The 26,692-nt window shown below is 45.6% G+C and overlaps 1 protein-coding gene across 3 annotated transcripts in view; it reads left to right on the forward strand.

The window, feature by feature from the left end:
- ALG9 (ALG9 alpha-1,2-mannosyltransferase) overlaps positions 1 to 26,692 on the forward strand; it is a 155,655-nt gene that overhangs the window by 110,550 nt on the left and 18,413 nt on the right. For all 3 annotated transcript variants that reach the window (XM_040426440.1, XM_040426424.1, XM_040426432.1), the window contains exon 14: positions 2,148 to 2,275. In XM_040426440.1, the coding sequence (XP_040282374.1) occupies positions 2,148 to 2,275 (128 nt within the window). The remainder of the gene's footprint in view (positions 1 to 2,147; positions 2,276 to 26,692) is intronic.

Consider the following 26,692-nt stretch of genomic DNA (forward strand, 5'->3'; position numbering starts at 1 on the left):
GGCCACTCGTTTTTCTTTACTTAGCTTCTTTTTTCTTGCCATAATACAAATTCTAACAGTCTATTCAGTAGGACTATCAGCTGTGTATCCACCTGACTTCTCCTCAACGCAACTGATGGTCCCAACCCCATTTATAAGGCAAGAAATCCCACTTATTAAACCTGACAGGGCACACCTGTGAAGTGAAAACCATTTCAGGGGACTACCTCTTGAAGCTCATCAAGAGAATGCCAAGAGTGTGCAAAGCAGTAATCAAAGCAAAAGGTGGCTACTTTGAAGAACCTAGAATATGACATATCTTCAGTTGTTTCACACTTATTTGTTATGTATATAATTAATTCATAATTTTGATGCCTTCAGTGTGAATCTACAATTTTCATAGTCATGAAAATAAAGAAAACTCTTTGAATGAGAAGGTGTGTCCAAACTTTTGGTCTGTACTGTATATAAATATGTGTCAGTGTGTATGTATATATGCGCGTGTGCATACAAGGATAGGTTTGAAAATATGTGTATACGTGTGTGTGTCATAATTTGTGCATTTGTGTTAGTGTATGTATGTGTGTTATATGTGCATACAACGGTATGTGTGTTAGTGTATATTTGTGTAAATGTCGGTATGTATTTGGCTGTGTGTTTTTGGCCATATGGGAAGGAATCCTCTCTCCCCTACACAAAATCCAATGTACACCCCTCCTTAGTGGTGACTTATTGTAACGGGCACCTTATTCCTCTGCGTCTCCAGCCTCTGGGAGCCGGGCTGTTCCGCCTCGTGACACTTGATAATGTGGAGCTGCACTGAAGTCTTGGCAGCAGGAGCTCGTGCATCTTGCAGATGACAGACTTGTCTTTATCAGAAATCTTAAAACTACAGGCCAAAATCAACAAATATGTTATCGAGAAGGCGCTGACGTTCTGCCTCTGGTTCGGTGGATGAGCTTTGACTGGTTCTCCTTTTTTTTTTCTTTTTTTTTCCCCCCGTGTACATTTGTCTGGAAAACAAACCTGTAGAGCGAAATGGCGAGAGAGGCTTTAACACCGTCACGCTTCATTTAGTGGATAATTTGCTGCTGCGTCTTCTAGTTATCTTCAGGTTTATAGACATCATACTCATCGTCTGTAGGAAACCTTCTGATTATTCCCAGGTACTGATGATCATTTGTCAGGTTCCTTGGAGAGTCTATTACCCCGGATCCCAACGCATCCTTGTGTCCTAGGATTTACAATGACTGTAAAACAACATCATTGTGTAAATTTGATGTTACTCGTTACCGCTTTATAGATAATCATTAAAGAATGAAAACTCCATGGCACTCACCCGTGTAGACACAAAAACAGGCCCAAAAGGAATGTATATATACTTCCTGCTGGATCCATTTCTGGCTTTGGTTCAAAAAGTGCATTAAAATTGCGTGTATATTTCCAGCCTGTATGTTTTATGGTATTGATGGCCTACCCTTAGGATCGACGGGTGCCCAGCTCATTGGCAGAAAAAAGGTAATGCGGATGTGCCTGGTCCTGCAACTTAAAGCAACCCAGTTCCATTCAAGTGAATTGGACTGAACTGCAATACCTGGCACAGTTGCAACAAAGTTCTGATCCCACCGATCATGTATTTATGACCTAGCCTAAGCATAGGCCCTCAGTATTACTGTTCCATACGGTAGGCTAGAATCGCATCATAATGAATCAGGGGCGGTCTGGGAACTTAAAGTGGCCCTGGAAAAAAACCTAAGTGACCCCATGTTGTAGGTGGGTACATACTGACAGAAGGCAGGGCAACACAAGTAGGCAGGGACAACAGAAGTAGACGGAGCCAGTAATACTGTAGTGCAGAATTAAATACCACAGTGCATCACAAAATACTGCCGCCCAGGCCACACTATGAATCATCGTCCTGAGGATGGCAATATAGTTGAATTCAGGAGGACACCTGCGGCCGCTGGCAAGGTGCATAAGTGCCTGATGCTCTTACATTAATACTGAAAACATTAGATCTTTATGTACCGGACTGATGGCCATAAGGAGGGCTTGGGCGGCCCCCTGGGAACTTCCCTGTAGGGTCTATGGCCCCTGTAAGGAATTAAAATGATTACCATGAATTAGAAGTATGCTGTGTAATGTATGCCACCCCTGTTTTCTTGTAGGTGGACATTACTAAGTGTCACTATTTAGTTGATTTGGATACGGCCACTAAGACAGCACGGGAGCCACGGTATTCTGCTAAGGAAGAATGGACAGTTATAGCTTACAAGCCATTCCTGGATGCTTCAAGGTAAGAAGATTGCTATCCGTCACCATCTCTGAGGATGAACAATGTAGGACATGACCTCAAACAACAAAAACCTGTATTTATCATACTGGCAGCCCATTATTTGCACAATAACTATAGTAATTGCAGGTCATACCATTAGACATGGACACTTACAGTGGATATAAAATGTCAGGTTTCTGTGCTGTAAAAAAATGAGACAAAGATAAATCATTTCAGAACTTTTTCCACCTTTAATGTGACCTATAAACTGTACCACTCAATTGAAAAACAAACTGAAATCTTTTAGGTGGAGGGAAGAAAACAAAAAAGTTAAAATAATGTGGTTGCATAAGTGTGCACACCCTATAACTGGGGATGTAGCTGTGTTCAGAATTAAGCAATCACATTCAGAATCCTGTTAAATAGGAGTCAGCATACACCTGCCATCATTTAAAGTGCCTCTGATTAACCCGAAATAAAGTTCAGCTCATTGTTAAAAGGTATCAATTAGGAGAAGGGTACAAAATAATTTCCAAGGCATTAGATATACCATGGAACACAGTGAAGACCGTCATCATCAAGTGGAGAAAATATGGCACAACAGTGACATTACCAAGAACTGGACGTCTCTCCAAAATTGATGAAAAGACGAGAAGAAAACTGGTCTGGGAGGCAACCAAGAGGCCTATAGCAACTAAAGGAGCTGCAGGAATATCTGGCAAGTACTGGCTGTGTGGTACATTTGACAACAATCTCCCGTATTCTTCATATGTCTGGACTATGGGGTAGAGTGGCAAGACGAAAGCCTTTTCTTACAAAGAAAAACATCCAAGCCAGGCTACATTTTGCAAGAACACATCTGAAGTCTCCCAAAAGCATGTGGGGAAAGGTGTTATGGTCTGATGAAACCAAGGTTGAACTTTTTGGCCATAATTCCAAAAGATATGTTTGGGGCAAAAACAACACTGCACATCACCAAAAGAACACCATACCCACAGTGAAGCATGGTGGTGGCAGCATCATGCCAAGGGGCTGTTTTTCTTCAGTGGAACTGGGGCCTTAGTTAAGCTAGAGGGAATTATGAACAGTTCCAAATACCAGTCAATATTGGCACAAAACCTTCAGGCTTCTGCTAGAAAGCTGAACATGAAGAGGAACTTCATCTTTCAGCATGACAACGACCCAAAGCATACATCCAAATCAACATGGCTGACCAGAAGAAGATTAAAGTTTTGGAATGGCCCAGCCAGAGCCCAGACCTAAATCTGATTGAAAATCTGTGGGGTGATCTGAAGAGGGCTGTGCCCAGGAGATGCCCTCGCAATCTGACAGATTTGGAGTGTTTTTGCAAAGAAGAGTGGGCAAATCTTGCGAAGTCAAAATGTGCCATGCTGATAGATTTCAGTTTGTTTTTCAATTGAGTGGTACAGTTTATAGGTCACATTAAATGTGGAAAAAGTTCTGAAATGATTTATCTTTCTCATTTTTTTACAGCACAGAAACCTGACATTTTAACAGGGGTGTGTAGACTTTTTATTTCCACTGTATATTGAAATGCTTTGGAGGTTTTTATAGTCAGACATTGAATGTTTTTTTCGGTATAAATGTGTGGCCATTAGGCGATCTTGACAGCTTTGATCCAATTAGATAGTATTCTTACAGCTACAGGTCCATACTTCTAGTATTAGACTTCATGTGCACTGTATTTCTTATCCATGTGCTATCCGCAAAAAGTACAGATAGGACATCTCTCTCTCTCCACAGTCTGGAGCTCAGTAGTCCGGGTTGCTCTTTAGTCACAGGGCTAGTGACCCATTGTTTGTGGCTCAGCGTCCTCATCTCGGAGTCTTCTTCTGGTCACTCATGCAGACTGGCCTGAGTCTCCCCTCCATGCACTGGTCCCTAACTTCAGAACACTAGGGCAGGGGTGGCCAACCTTACAGACACAAAGAGCCCCAAAAAAAAAAGTATGACTACCGGGAGCCACAAACTATACATTTACACACGAGTCACCATATTTTTTGCCCTACAAGATGCACCTAGGTTTTAACAAAGAAAAATAGAGGAAAAAAGGATTTTTCATCTGATCTGAGGTCTAATAAAAATATTTTTTCTTATTTTTTATTAGCAGAGAAAAAAAATATTTTACATCAGACCTCAGATCAGACTCTTAAATCAGACCCCAAACCTCATCAGACCTCCAAATCAGACCCCCCAAATAAGATTCCCAATGCTCTGATCATACAACACAAATCAGACTCCCAGTGTCAGACCCTCAGTGCTCAGATCTCCCCCCACATGCTGAGATCTCCTCCCCCCCATGCTGAGATCTCCCCCCCCCCCATGCTCAGATCTCCCCCCCCCCCATGCTCAGATCTCCCCCCCCCCCCCCCCATGATCAGATCTCTCCCCCCCCCCATGATCAGATCTCCTCCCCCCCATGATCAGATCTCCTCCCCCCCATGATCAGATCTCCCCCCCCCCATGATCAGATCTGACCCCCATTGCCCAAATCAGGACCCCCCATGCTCAGATCAGAACCTCCCATGCTTACATCAGACCCCCATGCTCAGTTCTATAATTTAAAAAAATCTCTTCCCTCTACTGATCAGGCACTGGGCTCCTGCTCGGGCACCTGCTACTCTGCAGGTCTGACACGCTCTCCACTGTGATCTGATAAGCACAACGTCATGTCATAGCGCGTGTCTCCACGTACTACGTTCTGAAACTGTGTGAATCGGGACGTAGTGGAGAGTGAGCTGGAGCTGCAAAGTAGCAACAGTGCCCGATCAGGAAAAGAGATCTGAGCGCGGGGTGGAAAGTGATCCGGCCTGACTGCTTCCCAGCTCCACAGCTAGAGCCGCACTTGAAGAAGCAAAGAGCCGCATGTGACTCAAGAGCCACGGGTTGGCCACCCCTGCACTAGGGGCTCTGACTGCTCTCCTCCTTTTATACAGTTTTAGCTAGACTAGAACATTCTAGTGGGGGGGTGGAGTGGAGAAGCTCAGCACAAACAGATACATTGTAACACTTTCCGTCTCTCATAGACTTACATTAGAGCGTCAATGATACTCAATGGCCATGATACAGCAGTTTTACCAGCCAGTCACAATGTCAGGCTGTCTGATTTTGGTTGTAAACAACGTCTGGCTTTTTTTTCCCTCCAAAACATGCTCTTCTTTAAACCCTTTGGCAGCTTTGGAAAATTACCAGTTTCTCATTAAAAGTCCTAGCAGTCTCTCAGTATACATTAACCCTTTCCACAGAGCCATGTAAATACAGTGATAATGAACAGGGTATATATCACAACATATAAAATGCAGTTACATAGTATATTAAATAGTACAAGTTAACCTTTTCAAGTGAAATAAAATAAGAAGTTTATAACTCTGCATAGGGGAAATAGGCAAATGTCCACAAATGTCCAGACTTCAGAGTACCCCTGCTCCAGGGCACTACACATTCATTTCTATGGGGCCATGCATACATCCTTATTTTTTGTGGATTTGTGTGGCTTATCTGCAAATTACAGAACATGTTTGTTATGGCAGTGGATGTGGAACAACTGTGTCAATCAACCTGTTTGATTTTGTTCGAATCCTAAGGGTGTAATCCTGGCGGCTTCCTACTATTCACACTTTAACTCCTATACAGGGATCTGAACTGTAGGGGAGTCACCAGACCACTACCTTCTAGAGTATTCTAGGTGTGGTTGACAGCTGTGTAGTAGCAAGTGTGTAGTCAGTAACAGGCTGAGGTCAGGGCAGGCAAAGTCTGTGCAACTCTGTAATGCAGGTTGGAGGTTAGGACTGGCAACAGAAAGTCACAACGGTAAACAGGGAAGGTCATTACATGGTCAGAAAACAGGAAATGGCACACCTTTGCAAGGAACTTAGTAAAGTAGGAACCTAGTTGCTCAGGTAAGGGAATGATTCAGCAGCACAGTGTTATAGCAGAAGCTGATTAGCAATTAGAAGCAACCGTGCAGCAGCACAGAGCAAGGAGATGAGGGGAGTGGTAGTTTAGACAAATATGGGAAGTAGTAGTTGTTCAATGAGTAATGCTCCTAAAAGAAGTAGTGGAGCAGCGACGATAACTGTGTTTTTTTTCTTGTTCATATTGTAGACTAGAATAGGCCTTTCTACTGATGGGAGTAAAAAAATTGCAGAGTGCACATGGAATGTATCTGCATTTTCTGGACCAACATACAGAAACATTCATGTGCATGAGGCTTTATACATATGGTGCATATATGAGGAGGGTGCTCCCCCACCCCTCAGGGTAGTGATTGACAGGCTGCCCTGTATGTGCATTTATGAATAAATTGGGTGCTTTTAGTGAGGGGTTGACCCTGCACTCTCTGTTTTGATAAGTTGATGGTAATGCCCAGTTATCAATTTAGTTCTAAACACTCTGACTTTTCAAATAACACAGCATCTTATGTGTGGACAGGAACACAATTTATTCACGTATTGCTATGAGAACCTCAATGTCAGTCTCATAAGAATGAATAGAGAACTAACTGTCCTGTGTCAGTTGGAGATCAGAGTGCTGGTCAGATAACACAGCTGAGGATCAGAAGGGAGGGGATAACTGACAAATACAGTAACGTAAGATTACCGTACATTCACTACAATTTACATCATGGACCTTTTATAACAGATCAGAGAATTTTTTTTTTTGTGGGAGTGCTACTTGAAATCTATGGGGGTCATTTATTAGGACCGGCATTTTAGACACGGGTCTTAATAAACCCCTATACCTGGCAGTGGATCCGCCGGAGTTATGAAGAGGCGCCGGGCTCGGGATCCACTGCCGCCTCTAGATGTAAAACAGCTTCCGAGCTGTCTTACATTTAGACCTTTTTCTACGCCTGGCGGCCCGTCCCCTTCCCTGCCCACGTCACACCCACTTTTTTAGACCTGGTGTCAGAGGGAAAAGTTGCAGAACTAACCGTTGCGCAGCAATCTGTGCCTGAAATACACCTAATATACGTGTATTTCAGCTTCATAAATGACCCCCTATGTCTTTAAATCTATGTGGGAGTGCTACTTCAAATCTTTGTTTTCCCCCATCAATCTACACGAGAAAATAAAAACAGAATTTTAGATATTTTTGCTAACTTGTTAAAAAGGAAAAACTAAAATTTCAGGCAGACATAAGTATTCAGAACCTTTCTAGACATTGGAGTCAATGGTGGTAAATTCAGTTGATTGGACATGATTTGGACAGACACAGCCCTGACTATATAAGGTCTCACAGCTGACTATGCATCAGTGCAAAACCAAGTAATGAGGAGGAAGAACTGCCCGTAGAGCTCAGACAGGACTGTGTGGAGGCACACATCTGAAGAAGGGTACAAAAAATTCTGTTGCACTAAAATTTCCCAAGAGCACAGTGGCTTCCGTAATTCTTACTTTGAATAACTAGGACTCTTCCTAGAGCTGGCCACCTCACCAAACTAAATAATCAGGAGAGAAGGGTCTTTGTAAGAGAGGTGACCAAAAACCCAGTGGTCACTCCGGCTGAGCTCCAAAGACCGTGTGTGCAGATGGGAGAATATTACAGAAGGTCAACCATCTCTGCAGCACTCCACCAATCTGGGCCAGAAAGAGTAGCCAGAAAGAAGCCTCTCCTCAATTAGAGACATGAAAGCCCACATGGAGTTTGCAAAAATATACCTAAAGGACTCTTCGACTGTGAAAAACAAGTGTCACGGCTGTGTCATGGTCTGGTGGTAGTTTTCAGGGCGTGGTGTACATCTTGTTGTTTCATGTCAGGTCTTTTGGTGGTGTTCATCCAGCATGTATGCAAGGTGTTTCTCTGTGTGTTGTGCCTCTGGTGAGGGGGCTCCTGGGTTCCTCGGAGGGGGAACAGTGTTGACCACCTGCCTGCGGAAGTGGGCTCCAGGGTTTCCCGGACAGGAACCACTAGTCAGTAGCAGTTGTTGTTTCATCCAGTTGTTGTGGAAGGTAAGTGCTGTTGTTCCAGTGTGTGTTGTTTGCGCTGGGTGCTTACCTGCCAATCTGGTTTGTGCTAGTGTCTGTCCCTTTCCTTTTTGCTAGGCCTGCTGGAAACTCTGGTTCATCCGTGTCGTGGATGAACAGGTCGTCTCCTAGCCCTGACATTATTACCAGGGATCTCTAGGGTTAGTAGGGCCCGAGGTTACGGGTATGAGCCCTCCCACCATTAGAGTTCGCTCATACAGTTAGGAGGTCAGGGCTAGGATTTAGGGATGTGTTAGAAGGTGACCTGCTCCCTTTATTCCTGTTTCCAGGCCTAGTGGCATATTCCGCCAACCTACATTGTAGGTCTGATTAAACCAATATTGAACATTTTTGCCTCAATTCTAACAATCATATTTGGAGGAGACCAGGCACTGCTCATCACCTGCCCAATACCATCCCTACAGTAAACAAGATGGTGGCAGCATCATGCTGTGAGGGTGTTTTTCAGCAGTTGAGAGAGGGAAAGCTGAATGGAGCAATGTATAGAGATATTACTAATGAAAACCTGATCCTGAGTGCGTTGGTCCTCAGACTAGACCGAAGTTTCACCTTCCAACAAGACAGGCCAAGACAACACAGGAGTGGCGTAGGGACGACTCTGTGAATGTCTTTGAGACTTCGCGAAGTAATAACTTTGGCTCATAGGAGCCAATACATTCTAATACTGTACGGAGCGCTCGCTCCGTACAGTATTCAAACGAAGTATTATGCAAATCGACTTCGGATGTTTCATCCGAAGTCTATTCGCTCATCCCTAGCCATAACATAACAAAATGTAAAAAAGTGAAAGGGTCTGAAGACTTTCCAAATGCACTGTATAAAGAAATGTTGAGCCTATTTAGATAAAATATTCACTTTAAGAAACGAATCCCATGGGGCTGGGGGCAAGCTGAAAAGTGCTATTAAGGTTGTGAATTTAATTTGCCTATAAATGATCCAGCAGAATCCTGTTCTCCTCTGTCCACTCCGGCGTCTGTTTTTTTTTAATGGCATCACGCGAGATATTAAACCGCTGCTGAAACCGATATAGCCGTGTCTGCACGGCCGACTGCTTCTGACGCAGGCAGACCTATTGTCTTCATAAAGGGCACCTTAACTTATCTCCGCACTGAGGAAGTGTCTAGATAGCTGCAGAAGTTATCAAGCTTTACTGTCACAGTATCTGCCTCCCCCCAAGGACGCCATTAAGAGCAAAGCCATCGCCTCCTCTCTATCTTACATTGTTTTTTCTGTCTTCACATGCGTCATTAGCAGCCCCTCAGGTGGAGAGGACTGGATTCGCGGTCCCAAGGTTAGGGCATTATCATTCATTACATATGTGCGTCCCAATACGCAGACAGCTCCCCCTTCAGAGATCAGAAGCTAATTTTTGCTTTCTAGTCCCAAGGGCTCATGAAAAAAAAAAAAAAGAAAGATCTTGGCTCAGCACGGCCCTCATTGTTCTCTTGCCATTTGTTAGGTTAAGTCATCCAGCATTGACGTAAAAGCCCACATCTCCACTTAGGTTAGAACGCAAGGCGGACGGCATTTCAGCTGCAAAGATTCCATCAGTTCCCCCGCTCGGATCCATACAGCCGCGCGCAGAGCTAACTAGCCAGATTCATTCATTTTCTCTGCCTTGTTGCAGCCTTGGGCCCTTTGTTATAGAAGATAGATAATAGAATATTTTCTGCCATATTTCTGGACATTCCGCCGGGTGCGTCCATGGTTCACATACTGTATTTAATGAATTTATAGCTTTATGTAACCCTCTCTAGTAAATCCCATTACATACAGCAGAGATGAATGGAATATTATATTTGAATGTATAGGAACCCGTACTCATTAAACTAAGGCTACTTTCACACTTGCGTTTGTAATTCCAGTATTGAGATCCAGCAGAGGATCTCCATACCGGAATGAAACTGATCCGTTTTGTATTTTGCACACCAGGAGGCATCCGTTCCGTTAGGATGCAGTTGTGTGAAATCAAAATGGAAAAAAAAAACGGATCTGTCACTAAATACATTGAAAGTCAATGGTTGACGGATCTGGTCACCATTGACTTACAATGTTTTCAGTGACGGATACAATTTGTTCTTTTTTTATGACTGGATACAAAACCGCAGCTTGCAGGTCACAAAACGGAATGCTGCCGGAACGGAAGACATCCTGGTGCGTCCTGAATAGATCTCTTTCCATCCAGAATGCATGAGGACTAAACGGAAATGTTCTTTTCTGGTATTGAGATCCTCTGTCAGATCTCAGTACCGGAAAACAACAACGCAAGTGTGAAAGAAGCCTTATATTGGCAGAACCCACCAATTTTGCCGGGAATAGTCAACCATTTGATGAGTGTGAAATGTGTGGCAGATGTTGGGTAGGGGTGGTGAGAAAGGATTAAATGTGTTGAATTTTAAGATACACAGTTCTTTCTTCTCAAGGGAGGTAAGTTGAAGCCAGAGGGGTGAGGCAGTGGGTTAAAGGGGTCTTCAAGTTATAATAATTTTTAAAAATTACGTTTCGAGACTTAAACACTGATGTCCGGGACTGCCGCCGATCATCTGTTTGAGAAGGCGCCGGTGCTCGGAGTAGCACTGCGGCCTTCTCTCTGGTTTACCTAGGCTGAGTGACGTTGCATTCCTCGGTCACATGGCCTAAGAGCAGCTCGGCCATTGAAGTGAATGGGCCTGAACGTGATGGCAAGCCCAGCGCTGTGCTTGGTGAGCAGGGAGAAGGGCGCGGCGCCAGTTCTCAAACAGTGATAGTCGGGGGTCCCAATCGTCGGACCCCCACCGATAAGATAATGAAGACCTCTCCAGAGGATAAGGTCTGGGAAAGCCCTTTTAAGCAGATGCCCGCAGCCTGTCTGCTAAAACGGAAGATTTAGACTTACCTGCTCCACCCTGCTCTGGTTCTCTGTGCTGCCTCCATCTTCCGGTTTCTGCTCTGTTTACATCCGGCATGGTCACATGCACCATTCTAGCCAATGACTGGCTTCAACGGAGACGTGCTGCTTCTGGCCACATCACCGCTGAAGCCAGTCATTGTCACATGCACTGCTCCACTGGAATAAAACATTGCCGGGACCGGTAGATGGAGGACCCAGAGGACTGGAGAGGAGAAGTATGAGTCTACTGTTTCAGCAGGCAGCGGACACTTGGTTAAAAAAAACTTTAGAACCGGAAACCCCCTTTATAGTGACACCACCAAAGATAAAAGCCTATCATAGATAATTTAAAGAGGACCCGTCCCCTCTCCTGACATGTCTGTTTTAGTAACTACGTGCATTCCCCATGTAATAACAATTCTGCAGAATCCATTCTTTTGACTCTACATTGTGCCATTCCTTTATTATCCCTGCTAGACAGTGGCGTACTGCCAATATAGGCAGACCACGCCGTTGCTACTGGGCCCACGGCACAGGGGGGCCTGGAGCGCATGGAAGGCCCCGCCCCCTACATCTACTCTGCACAGACAGTTTATTCATCATAGTTAATATGGGCCGGAATTGAAGCCCATCCACTTGTATTCTTTCCAACTGCTGGCTGCACGTGTTCCTGCGCTGCGATCAGACACCCACTCGCTTTTAAGTTACTGTCTGCTGTGGCCAAGACATCTAAGGCAGAATCGGGATGCTGCTTGTTTGCTGCTGCCCGCCTGCCCTGTTATCTCCACGGGACTGGTGGGCACATGACAAATACACTTACCTGCGCACCGCCAGTGCTGCCAATAGGGAGACTTCCTGGGAGAGTGCAGAGAGCATCTGAGCAGTGAGCAAACCTCATTGACTGCCGTCAGTACTACTAGTGTCAGTAAGTTTTGGGGGTAAATAATGATGGGCTGCTGCTTGGACATAACATAAGATGAATAATAAGTGATTCGGTGGAGTGGGCATTATAAAAAAAAAAATATGTAAAAAATACAGTGCCATATAAGGTTTTATCATCTCAGAGAATGGGGGCATATCGCTAGCATATGCTCCCATTGTCTGATTGGTGCAGGTCCCACCTCTGGGACCTTTACCTACACCGAGAACAGAGGCTTGAAAGTCACAATGGGCACAGGGCACCTGCGCGGCCACTGTTCCATTCATTTCTATGGGACCGACGAAAATAGCCGAGCCAGCCACATAGAAATTAATGGAGGGCAAAAAAATTCCAAATGGGGTAGAATTTGAAAAAAAACAAACACACAATTTCTCCACCGTTTTACGGGTTTTGTTCCTACGGCATTCCCTTTGCGGCAAAACTGACCTGTGCCCTTCATTCTCTGGGTCAGTATGATTACAATGAGATCACATATGTATAGGTTTTTTATGTCTAAATAGTGTTAAAAAAAAATTTAACTTTGAAAAACAAATGTATTTACTTTTTTACATCACAGGTAGGTCATGTATACATTTCTTTATTGGCAAATGAGGGTGTGGCAGGGGAGGAGCCAGTACAGGAGGAGGGATGGGACAGGGGTGGGTAGTGGGCAGGGTTAGGGGGCCCTATTCAGATTCTTGCTATGGGGCCCAGTGATTTCTATGTACGCCCCTGCTGCTAGAAGTTATAAATGTGTTACTAGCAGCTTGCAATGAAGGTCCCTGGCCGGGTGTTACCAGTTGGGAGTGTGTCTGTGTATAGTCTGGCATTATCCAATAAATGCTGCCAGTGTCAGACTGTGTAGGGGCACACCCCCAACTGGTAACACCCATCTAGACCTTCATAAACTGCTAGTAAATAATTCTTAACTTCTAGCAGGAATAATAACGAAGTCATAAGAATAGATGCTCCAGAATTGTTATTACATAGGGGATGCACATGTCCGGAGAGGTGACAGGTCCTCATTATGGGCCTTTGACCCTGGGTGATGATTGCCTCCTGTAAACATGCCGCTGGTCACCCGATACTCGTTTGCAGGGTGATCACATCTTTTATGAGGGACATGTCATATGCCAAATAAAGTCCTCTAACCACCAAATACACTTCAGATGGATAACCGGACCAAATTGGCCTTTACTGCCAGCTTTAGTCTAATGTGCATGCCCACCTTTATTTTTGTAAATTTAAATTTTTTTTTTCTCCCCCCTGATTACTGGGTGGGTGGGCTTTTTAGGCTTGCAGTGTACCCTGACCAGTTAGATTTTTCCCACTTATGCTACCCTGTCACAGCATGAGGGTCACACAGACTCTGAGGGGTAGCATCTTAGAACAGATATGGTCATGTAGTTTTTACCTTCTGTACATCTTCCCCATGCTGTTTTTCTTCAGTTTGGACTCTCCTGACCCATTTTCACGATGTAATCCAATCCCTCCGGTTTCCTTCCATCCTGTATGTAGAACCTCCTGTTGCTGTACCCAACCAAACCCATGATGCACTTCTTTCTTTGCCACAGCTCCAGCACCGCCCCTAAACACCCAGCTAGTATATAGCTCCTCCCACCAGCTAGTTACATAGACACTCCCCTAACAACGCCCGGCTAGTTTATAGCTCCTCCCCTACCTAGTTACATAGTCACTCCCCTATCACTGCCCCGCCCATAGACAGAACATCACAGGAAATAAGAAAGAGCTGTATGGACACGGTCATGTGACCACAGCCCAGAATGGGAGACAGGAGCAATAAAGGGAAAAGAAGCACATTACAAAATTACAGCGAGGATGTTGATGCAAACTGGAAAAACCCTTTAAGGTTGGGTGAACCCTCTGTCAATGTTCATTCAACTGATGGTTGGGGAAGTGGGGGGGGGGGGGGGGGGGGGGTATTGTGTTGCTGAATTTCAGTATACCCAACCCTTTTTTCTCAAGACAGATAAGCCACTGCCAGAGGTCCTTATCCCCATTAAGAACATATTCACATTCAGTAAAACCGATCTTACATGTGTTCATGGAAATTGGGAGAAATACTTATCAATTATACCCATGGACATAGCATCGCCGGAAAAAGGAAAGAGCCGCACGGACATGGTCATGTGACCACAGCCCAGAACGGGAGATAAGAGTAATAAAGGAAAAAGAATTACAGCGACCTTCATAAATGATTATTTTAAAATCCCTGTAAAACCAGAAGATTCATGCTTTCTTAACCACTGGCAATGTGAAATAGCGACAGGCTCCATAGTTTTACTCTGAAATGCTGCAGGGTTTCAAAGAAAATATCAGGACATTTATCGAAACTGGCATTTCCGTACGCCAGTCTTGATCCCTTGTGCGTCGGAGAGAGATGCCTCTTAACAAATTAGGCACAGCTCTTCTCCTCCGTGCGTCAGCTACTCAAATGTACAACAGCTAGGGCCTGGCGTAGACTTGAGCTATAACTTGTGCCAGTTTCGTCGCAGGACAGCCCAGATTTGCCGGGACTGTCTCTGTGCTTGTGATTTATTTAAGTAATTGGGTTAATAGGCATCGAGTCAAGAACCTGGTGTCCAGTGGTCTGCTCACTTCCACAGGCTCCAATGCTCTCTGTGCTGCAAGCACTGCCCTTCAGTTAGGCTGACTGTTCTGGGATCCTGCTATACAGACAGACAGATTCCAAGATCCCTAGAGGAGATGTGATATGCATTGCTCATATGCCCACCATTTACATAGGCTGTGCCTCCAAACACTGCTAACTTACTGCATTCTTATCACATGCACAGCATATACCCTTCATCACAGCTTATTGTTAAAGGAGCTGTCCGGGTTCAGAGCTGAACCCGGATATAACCTCCTCTTTACCCCTTTAATAAGACCCTAAACTTAAGGCCAGAACAAACCGACCCCAAAGTATGTACTGTCCCCAAAATAAATACAGACCCCAGAACACTCTGTAAAATACAGCTGCAGACCCTGAATTATATACAGACCTCAGACCAGGCCGCAGTAGAAGCATAGACTCAAGGATAAATGCAGACTGCAGAGCTCCTAAATAAATACAAACGGGCTAGACCCCCCCGAAGAAATCAACCCCAGACCAGAATAAACTCCTGAATAAGTACAGACCCCAAAATAAATACTTACTTCAGACCAGACCCCAGAATACAGACCTCGGCATAAAAACAGATCCCAGATTACAGATCCCAAAATAAATGCAGACCACAAAAATACCCCCAAACCAGGCCCCATAAATATAGACCCCAGGATAAATAATGTATTTTTTCGGACCATAAGACAGCATCAGGGCGTACTGCACTTTCACCTGACGCTGTGTGACATCATGTCACATAGTGCTGCCGGATGTGCACAGTGGCAGTGCCGTCCGGAGCAAGCGAGGTAAGTTTTATATATATGTCTAATCGGAGGCTGATGGAGCCTGAAGGTCTAAACTAAGGTCTGATGGAGCTTGGGGGTCTTATATTAGTACAGACCCCCTAAGTGAAAACAGACACAAAATTCCCTAAATACCGACCCCAGACCACCTAAATAGGTCAAGACCTTCTTAACAAATACAGATTTGACCCTCTAAAAAAAAAAAACACAGCTCCCAGATATTTACCAGTACATAGATGCTCAGACTCATCCTATGTGCAGGTTTGCTGCTCCCCTCACTGGCTTGAGGACCTGTAGACATATGGTCATGTGACCACAGGTCCTTCAACAGTAACAGGTCGCTTTATTAATTTCTGTGGAAGTTCCAGAGGTAGCCAAGCGCTGTACTCACATAGAAATGAATGGAGTGGCTGCACGCATGACCCGACCGGCTGCTCTGTTCATTTGAAGGGAAGGGGGAAGGGGGGGCAACGGTACAGTGGGGGTTGCAGTGGTAGGACCACCATCGATCTAATGTTTATCCCCCATCCTATAGATATGGGATAACCTAATATAACCAGAATACCTCTTTAATCCCCAAAGCACAAACATTTTTTTTTGCAAGGTGGTGTCCTAGGTAGACTCCTACCCCTCGTGCCTGCCCTGCCACCCTGTATTGGCTGTTTTACAATACACTTTTCTGGCGAGTGAGGGTCTCTCTTTAAATTTACATAGAAATTCTGCAGGCAGAGGAAGAGGAACTTACAGGCTGCTGAAAAGTGAGAAAGATGCCATTTTACCCTAAAATTGTATATTACATAGTTTCATGTTGTTGTGTCGCACTGGTTTATGAAGAAGAAAAATGTCTGCTTTTAGCCATGATATATCACCGACCGTACATATCAATGTCTGTTTATGAGGCAGGTAAACCTGATCCTTGTAGAGGGTGTCTACCAGCTTGAAATTTGCAAGAACATGCATGCCCTGGTCATCAAAGTGGAGATGTTTCACCATGTATGATCTGCTTAGGTGTTGTAATCCTCCAAAGTATGTGTAGTGAAGATACTGGTGTATGTAGACTGGAACCAGAAGCCGCACATTCTTCTCTCTAGGGCTCCAACATGTAATATTCCCATACTCTCTCTATAAAGTGGTCGCCAAGGTTTCCCAGGTAATGTGGGATTAGGGATCCTGGCGTCCACCTTCCCAGCTGGCTCTGTGGGATGGTGTTCAAGAGTACGCTGGTCTGGTCACCACACAAAGCAGCAGATATTAATACGTGAAGATGGGATTAGCACACATTCCGGGGGTGGCATTGATTGCCGGTATTGAACACTTCTGTAACCGTGCCAGCCGGTAATGAGATGTTCATGTCAGGTTCTTCTGGGTAGGCAGGTTCTTAGGATTTTCAATATTAGACAAAGTGTGGCAGATTTACCAATGCTGCCTGTTATACAGTGTAAACTTAGACTAGTGTACCAAATTTATCACAGAGACTCGGTGCACTGCCGAGTGTAAAGCCTCATTCACACGTCAGTGTTTTATAGACGTGTGCTGTACGTGTTCTCCACAGACAGCACACGTCCTTATTCATTTTAATGTGTGTATTCAGACATCAGTGTTTTAGAACGGTCCGTGGGTCAGTGTTTTTACCACGAATGCATGCTCTAATTTGTCCATGTTCACGGATCCATCACGCCCATTATAGTCTATGGGTCCGTGAAAACCACGGATGCCATCCGCGTTTCACGGATCATTAAGAAGAGATTCTTTGAAAATTATTTTTCAGCTGTTCAGTGTCAGTGAAACACGGATGCAACACGGACAGCCACACAGACCCAACACGGATCCTTCACGGATGCATCACTGACCACCTGCTGAAGGATTTGAACACGGACGTGTGAATGAGGCTTAAGTCTACATCATCTATTTGTAGACCTACTTTACGCCATTATTGTTTACCAAATTTGGCACATTTTTTGGCACACGTTGTTGTATCATAGGCCACACCCCCTGTTTCACTAAGCACCACCTCTTTCCATCAGGCACTGAAACACTTAGAGGTTGTCTGGGTGTTTCATATCGATGACCTATCATTCATCGTGCAGAATATTTTACATGATTGTGTAGTGCTACCCAGATGCAGAGTTTTTGGGGGTTTTTTTTTTGCAATTTTTTCCATTGAAAAGCTTTTTTTGTAAAGATGTGCCAGATTTATCACAGTGGCCAGTGGTGTAACTAGAAATGACTGCCCACTCCCCCTCGCTGAGCAACTTCTTTGCAACCCCCACTCCTGTGGCTAGTCAAGATCTCTCTCAGAACAGGCAGCTGCTCAGGTCACTTCCTACAGTGTCCCTATAGATGTCATTGTACAGTCCTGATCAAAAGTTTAAGACCACTTGAAAAATGGCAAAAAATCATATTTTACATGGCTGGATCTTAACAAGGCTCCAAGTAGAGCTTCAACATGCAACAAGAAGAAATGGGAGTGAGACAAAACATTTTTTGAGCATTCAATTTAATGAAAACAACGAATAAACTGAAACAGGCTGTTTTTCAGCTGATCCAAAGTTTAGGACCACATGCCTTTAAAAGGCCAAATCTGTGCAAAGATGTGGATTCATTGTCATTTTTTGTCAGGTAGTCACACGTTGTGATGGCAAAGGCAAAAAAATTCTCCCTTTTTGAACGTGGTCGGGTTATTGAACTGCATAAGCAGGGTCTCTCACATCGCGCCATCGCTGCTGAGGTGGGACGCAGTAAGACAGTCATTTGGAATTTCTTAAATGATCCTGAGGGTTATGGAACAAAAAAGTCAAGTGGAAGACCCAAAAACATTTCATCAGCACTGAGCCGGAGGATCCAATTGGCTGTCCGTCAAGACACTGGACGATCCTCGACCCAAATTAAGGCACTTACTGGTGCTGACTGCAGCCCCATAACCATCAGACGGCATCTGAGACTGAAGGGCTTCAAAAACAAAAAACGTCTTCAAAGACCTCGTCTCCTTGAACGCCACAGAACTGCTCGTTTGGACTTTGCAAGAGAGCACCAAACATGGTACATTCAATGGTGGAAGAAAGTTTTATTCTCTGATGGGCACATATACTTTTTTTCATGTATCATTCCTATGATTTTAACCAAGTTCTGACACGGTGGAAGTCAGAATTTTGATTGGATGGAGACCGGGCGTGGACCCCCATGATTGTTGAGCATTTCTGCAACACAAGTTGTTCATAAACTTTCTCTAAGGCCCCGAGTGGGTTTTCCGCGCGGGTGCAATGCGTGACGCAAATGCATATCACCTGCACTGAATCCGGACCCATTCATTTCAATGGGTCTGTGATTATTTTTTTTTTTTTTCACGCATCAGTTCTGCGTTGTGTGAAAAACGCAGCATGTTCTATATTCTGTGTTTTTCATGCAGCCCTGGCCCTATAGAAGTGAATAGGGCTTTAGTGAAGAACGCATTGCATCCGCAAACAGGTGTGGATGCAATGCGTTTTTTACTGATGGTTGCTAAGAGATGATGTTTGTTAACTTTTAGTTTTTTATCACGCACGTGAAAAACGCATCAAAACGCATTGCACCCGCGTGGAAAAAAACTGAACAAAATCGCAGAGAAAACTGACTGAACTTTCTTGCAAAATGATGCGAGTTTCACTGAACGCACCTGGACCTAATCCGTCACACTAGTCTGAAAGTGGCCTAAGGCTCCACGCTTGTGCCAGTATGTCAGTCCCCAAAATACAAGTGCCTTCCGTGTGCATTCCGACTTATTCTCTTTCCCATAAATACAAAAACTCACTGAAAAAAGTGGCCTAAACGGGTGGAAATGCTCCAAACCCAGACACTGTGGCGCGTCTATAACCGGGGGGGCAATTCCTCCGCATGCGTTCCGCAGATAACGGCAATCCCCAGCAAAAAATGCGTACAATGGAGGATGCCAGGGCGGACCGCATGCACCACAAGAACATCTTACATAAAATGATACATTGTGCAGATGAAAAAATATACATACACAATTCACTGCAAAAAATGCACCAAAATAATACCCAACTGACAATACTAGCTAATTCCTCAGGCCTCAATTCCTCAGCTTTATTCCACCTCACAGTGCATTGGTGATACCACTATGGAGGCATGTGAGAGCCTGGCTGTGAGTTAATTGCACTGTTCAGACCCTGTTCACACACCACAGGCAGTTGAGTGGTAGGACCCCATGCGTTCTGAGACACCGTGATGTGGTGCATGAGGGGCTCCGATATATGTTCCTGACTGGAAGATATTGGCAAAGTTCTCAGCTTTTAACATCGGCCTGAGGAATTAGCTAGTATTGTCCGTTGCATATCATTTTGGTGCTTTTTTTTTTGCAGTGATTTGTCATTCCCATAAGGCCTCATGCACATGACCGTTGTGTGCATCCGTGTCCGTTGTTCCATTTTCTGTGATTTTCTGCGGACCATTTGACTTTCAATGGGTCAGTTGAAAACTCGGAAAATGCACTGTTGTTCATCCGCGTCCGTGATCCGTGTTTCCTGTCCGTCAAAAAAATATGACCTGTCCTTCATTTAAGTCAATGGGTCCGTGAAAAAACACGGATGCACACAAGATTGTCATCCGCATCCGTGGCTACTTTCACACAGACGGATCCGCAGATCCGTCTGCATAAAAGCTTTTTCAGATCTGAGTTTTCACTTTGTGAAAACTCAGATCCGACAGTATATTCTAACACAGAGGCGTTCCCATAGTGATGGGGACGCTTCAAGTTAGAATATACTACGAACTGTGTACATGACTGCCCCCTGCTGCCTGGCAGCACCCGATCTCTTACAGGGGGCTGTGATCAGCACAATTAACGGCACCTGAGGGGTTAATTGTGCGTATCATAGCCCCCTGTAAGAGATCAGATGCTGCCAGGCAGGAGGGGGCAGACCCCCCTCCCTCCCCAGTTTTAAATTCATTGGTGGCCAGTGCAGCCCCCCTCCCTCCCTCCCCTGTATTTAATTCATTAGTGGCCAGTGCGGCCCCCCCTCCCTCCCTCCCCAGTATTTAATTAATTGGTGGCCAGTGCGGCCCCCCCCCTCCCTCCCTCCCCTGTATCACATTCATTGGTGGCCAGTGCGGCCCCCATCCCTCCCTCCCCAGTATTACATTCATTGGTGGCCAGTGCGGCCTCCCCTCTCCCCCCTCCTAATTAAAATCCCCCCCCCCCCCTCATCATTGGTGGCAGTGGAGAGTTCCGATTGGAGTCCCAGTTTAATCGCTGGGACTCCGATCGGTAACCAGGTCTGTGCTATAAGCAATGCGCCGCACAGACCTTTCACTTACCAGTAGGAGGAGTGCCCGGCCGGTCACAGACATCGCAGGCAAGTATAATGCTTCTAAAATTGCTAAGTAACCATGGCAGCCAGGACTGCAGTAGCGTCCTGGTTGCCATGGTTACCGATCGGAGTCCCAGCGATTAAACTGGGACTCTGATCGGAACTCTCCGCTGCCACCAATGATGGGGGGGGGGGGGGGGGGGAGAGGCCGCACTGGCCACCAATGAATTAAATGCTGGGAAGCGAGGGAGGGGGGGCCGCACTGGCCACCAATGAATTTAAAATCAGGGGGCTGCACCTGAGGGGTGCGGCACCTGAGGGGTTAATTGTGCGGATCACAGCCCCCTGTAAGAGATCGGGTGCTGCCCGGCAGCAGGGGGCAGTCATGTACACAGTTCTTAGTATATTCTAACTTGAAGCGTCCCCATCACTATGGGAACGCCTCTGTGTTAGAATATACTGTCGGATCTGAGTTTTCACGATATAACTCAAATCCGATGGTATATTTTAACATAGAGGCGTTCCCATGGTGATGGGGACGCTTCAAGTTAAAATATACCATCGGATTGGAGAAAACTCCGATCCGATGGTATAATAGGGACTCATGACTTTACATTGAAAGTCAATGGGGGACGGATCCGTTTGCAATTGCACCATATTGTGTCAATGTCAAACGGATCCGTCCCCATTGACTTGCATTGTAAGTCAGGACAGATCCGTTTGGCTCCGCACTTCCAGGCGGACACCAAAACGACTTTTTTTTTTTTACTTTCCTTCATGTCCGTGGATCCTCCAAAAATCAAGGAAGACCCACGGAAGAAAAAACGGACACGGAACTACGGAACCCGTTTTTGCGGACCGGAAAAAAAAAAAAAAGGGCGTGTGCATGAGGCCTAAATAGAAGAGTCTATTCTTGTTGACAGTACAGACCAGAATAGGACATGTCCTATCATTTATGGAGCAGCCACGCTGGTCTGCAAAGAATACTGAAATGAATGCTCAGGGTCAGTGTATTATCTGCAAAAAAATCACACGGAGGAAAAATATGATCGTGTGAGGCCTTAAAGGGTTTGTCCCGCAAAAAATATTCCAGAGTTTTCAAACCAGCACCTGAATCAGAATACTTTTCTAATTGCATGTAATTAAAAATGTATTATATACTTCCGGTTCCGGCGCTGGGATGCAGGATGCGGAGTGAGTGAGCTCCGGCACCTGTCCCTGTATCTTTATCTGCACTCCGATCCTGACGACCACAAGGGGCCCCGAAAGTCACCTGGGGGATCCCACAGAGCGACGGCCGACGGTCCATGGACCGATATTTGCTGAGGAGTGGCAGACGACAAGTTGTGAGCGGGACAAGACAGACCGCTAGTGCTATGCCGGGCAAGATGGCGGACTCCCGCCCCGAATCCCCGATTAACAATCAAGGGGCTGCAGAGGTGGTGGATAACGGCGGCAAGCTGGCTGGGGACCTAAGTAGCATAGGCTATTGAAGTGGCCAAGTACCTGGCCCCAGACATCAAAGAGACTCTTGCTAAGACCCTCACACAATCCCTGCATGAGCTGCATAACACGGTGGCAAGGCATGAGGCAAGCATAGAGGAGCTGGAGCAAAGGGTTTCTGCAATGGAGGACAATGTAACCAGATTTACCCATGATGCCCAGGACCTTTTTAAGCAAAACATTGTGCTGAAAGATCGCCTAGAGGACCTGGAGAATAGGTCTAGGCGGAATAATTTAAGAATAGTGGGCTTACCAGAGAGCATTAAACAGCCTGCCCTGAAAGAGATTTGCGAGGTCGAGATACTTCAAGCCTTGAACCTGAACGGTAGACACACAGTGGAGAGGGTTCACAGAGTAGGCCCTGCCATGGACTCTCAGACACAAAATCGCACTATCTCGCAAAACCTTCAATCTAGACCGCGCCAAGTCATTATGCGGTTTCTAGATTATAACGATAAAGAAGCCATTCTGAGGGCTTTTAGGGCCCGCAAAGGTCCATTGAAAGTCAGAGGACATACCTTACTAATGTTCGCCGACTACTCTGCAATGGTGGCAAAAAAGAGGCGCGAATTCAGTGCTGTCTGCTCGGAGCTGTATAGGCAGCAAATACGATTCCAGTTGTTGTATCCGGCGATTTTGAAAATCTCAACTGCGGATGGCGAGGTTAAAACTTACCAAGATCCTGAGGCCGCGGCAGAGTTCCTGCGAGACAAGAACTTAGAGGGTGAGCCTCGACACAGAGGAAGGTCGCTAAGACAGCGGCAACGGAGCAGAGAGGCTGCGAGGAGCCCAGAGTGGAGACGCTCGCCCCCCACGGATAGGCGGAGACTAGATTGGGAGATGGTCCCGGCTGATAAGAGAGGGCCTCGCTCTACAAGAAGAAGGGACTCGTGGTCACGATAACGAGGACACTATTGGTAGCTATGCTGAGTTTTGTTGCGGGTCCTCAGTGGCCCATTTACTACCAGTGATTTAAAGTGGACACGGGTTAAGACGTGCAGTGGGCGCGGGGTCGCACACAGAAGTGAACTTTATAACTTTGCCCGTGTGGTTGCATAGTTGTATGTTTTAGCATTTATTGCGGTCAGTATTGTATAAAGTAAGGGGGACAGGCGGGTGAGTACTGTAGCCCAGAAAAAAGAAGTCCGGGAGTAAGGAAGGAGGGTACTAAGTGGGTATATGTATTGCAGTGAGAGTTTGGTTTTAGGAGATTTTCCTAACGGGGGCAGGGGGGGAGGGGGGTAGTTTATGATATTGTACACGATACTGTTCATGTTCATTCTTGTGCATGAGCTGACGCTTATCCCTGTAATCGCTTGGTAATGGATTATGTCTATCCAGCCATTATCCTGGTTATTGGAAGATCAAACTTTGTAGGTTGTTATAAGTATGAAGATAGTTAGCTGGAATGTGAAGGGCCTTCGCTCTCCGCAGAAGAGATGGATGATACTCCGTCACCTTAAAAAATTAAAACCTGACATAGCATTGCTTCAGGAAACTCATTTATCGGCAAGGGACTTTGGGAGGATGCAAAAATTGTGGGTTGGTCAGGTGATTGGATCGTCCTCCTCTGAGCGGAAAGCGGGAGTCCTGATACTGTTCAACAGAGCGTTCAATTTCACCCTGCTGGGTTCGGTAACTGATGACAAAGGGAGGTGGGTCAAGGTATCGATAAAGGTCCAGAATATGGAGTATACTATTTTCAATGTATATGGCCCGAATGCCAACAATTCGCAATTTTTCAGGGCACTGGAAGGTGAATTATTGTTGGACAAGACTTCAAACTTGATAGTGGGAGGCGACTTTAATTCAGTTATGATGGGGCAGGAGGACAGAAAGACCAAGTCAAAGGGTGGTAGAACTACAACGGCCCATGACGCAGTATTGGCGCAGATGATAGAGACAGTGGGATTGGTGGATCCCTGGAGGCAGCTTCATCCAGATGACAGGGTCTACTCTTTCTACTACCATGCCCAGGACTCCTGGTCATGCATTGATTACATCTTTGTCCAGGGTTCTCTATCGGGGTTGGTGGAACATGCTGATGTTGGTGACATTAACATATCAGATCATGCTCCGGTAACCCTGATTTTGAGGGACACCTTCTCAAAGGGCTCAGATTACTTATGGAGGTTCCCCTCAAATCTATTAGGAAATGAGGATTTTCAAAATAAACTAATAGGCTGGTGGGAAGAATACAAGGAAAGTAATCAGATCCACATGGACAATCCGGAACTTTTCTGGCAGGCGTTCAAGGTGGTCCTGAGGGGGCGCATCATGAGTTATGTATTTGGCAGGAAGAAAGCGTGTCAACAGTCATTAGAAAGAGCAAGCGATAAAGTTAGGCAGACGTACAGGCAATTCACAGAAATGCCCTCGGCGGACAATAAGGCAAAATGGGTAGAAGCACGCCAGGCCTTTGAAATTAGTGAAAAGCACAGAGAGTCTCTCAGACAAACCCATTTTGAAGCTAAATTGTTTCGTTATGGGAATAAAGCAGGCCGCTTACTGGCCAATCTAGCGAAAGGCCGGAGAGCGCCTCAGTATATATCCTGTCTAAAGGATGACGAGGGGAAGATAATCATTGATCCGGCAGGCATTAGTGAAATAGTAGGTCAATATTATGCGGCTTTATACAAGGACCACCCCCCGACATCACTAGTTGATACCCTCTTGGACAATGTGGCATTGCCCACGGTGACATCTGAGCAGCTCCTGAAATTAAACGCGGATGTGACCGTGGAGGAACTCCAATTGGTCATTAGGGGTCTAAAAAACGCAAAAGCTCCAGGGCCTGATGGCTTCTCGGGAGAGTATTATAAGATATTGCTCTCGCAGGTCTCCCCAGTAATGGTGCAGCTCTACAATGACATACTGAAGGGCAAGTTCCAACCAGATAAGGATAATGTGTCTTACATTAAGCTCCTGCCCAAACCAGGGAAAGACCCCCTTCTGCCTAGATCATATAGGCCTATATCCCTAATAAACGTATACATAAAAATCCTATCCAAAATCATTGCTGACAGGCTGGCCTCTTTTCTACTGTCTCTGATAGGCGCTGAACAGGTGGGGTTTGTCCAGGGCTGCTCAGCGGTCAAAAATATTAGGACGGTCTTAGCAGTCCTAGATAGGGTTAGACACGATCCTCAGCCAGGGGAACATCCGGCCATGCTCACCTTGGACGCTGAAAAGGCTTTTGACAATGTAAGGTGGGCATGGCTGGAGGCAGTGTTGGACAAACTGGGATTTAGGGGGGCCTTTAGGACGTTTATTACAAACTTGTATAATAATCCAAAGGCGCGGGTGTATACTCAGGGCTACCTCTCCAAACCTTTTAAACTGGAAAAGGGAACGAGACAGGGGTGTCCGCTTTCTCCTCTGCTCTTCAACTTGGCGCTGGAACCCCTATGGCGGCTTCTTTGTTAGTCAGACTTGTATACAGGTGTTGAGGTGGGATTAACGCAGGTGAAGGCGGCGCTTTTTGCCGATGATGTGGTGCTATTTCTGGCTAAACCGGAGGAGCACATTCCAGCTATTTTTAAGGCCCTGGAGGCCTTTGGAAGTTATTCAGGATACAAGGTAAACATTTCCAAATGTGAACTCCTACCTCTGTTACCCATGAGTGATATCTTACGTAAGGTGAACAGGGATCAGGGAATCAGTATAGCCAAATCTAGCATAACATATCTCGGGGTGAAAATAGGGAGGGACCCACACTCCTTGTATCAACTTAATTTCCCATCACTACTGTCCCGTATAGGAGCTGACCTGGATAGATGGTAGGGTCTACCCCTCTCCTTGATAGGAAGGTGCTGCTTGGTGAAGATGATGGGGGTCGCTAAATTGCTATATCCGATGCAGACTATTCCACTATTATTACGGCATGCCGATGTCAAACTCCTGGAAAGCAAATTCGTGCGGTTTATATGGCAGGGCAAGAAGCCGAGAGTTGCTCTAGACAAACTAAAACTGAGAAGAGATTTGGGGGGAATCAACTTCCTGGACGTCCGGGGTTACAATATCGCATGTAATAGCAGATACATATTGGATTGGGCAAATCGGACTTCTTTCTATACCAACCTCAGTCTGGAGAAACAGTTAGCAAAACCCTGGAACCTGATGGCATTATTGCACACCAGTATCCCTAACTTGCCAGGATCAATTAAAAAATCATTGCTACTAAAAGATACCATTGTAGTATGGAAAATACTGCGGAAGATGTATGGTTTGCCTTATCGAATCTCTAAGCATCTCCCGATCGCAGCCAACCACAGTTTTGAGCCAGGTAGGAGCAGCAGAGGTATAGCTATGGTTACGGAAAGGGATTAGGAAGATGGGTGACTTATTTCACGAGACAGAATCTAGGTGGAGGACACTGGAGGAGTTGAGAGAGAAGTGGGGATTGCAGGG

Source organism: Bufo bufo, chromosome 1 (genome assembly GCF_905171765.1).
Source record: "Bufo bufo chromosome 1, aBufBuf1.1, whole genome shotgun sequence".
Taxonomy (NCBI): Eukaryota; Metazoa; Chordata; class Amphibia; order Anura; family Bufonidae; genus Bufo; species Bufo bufo.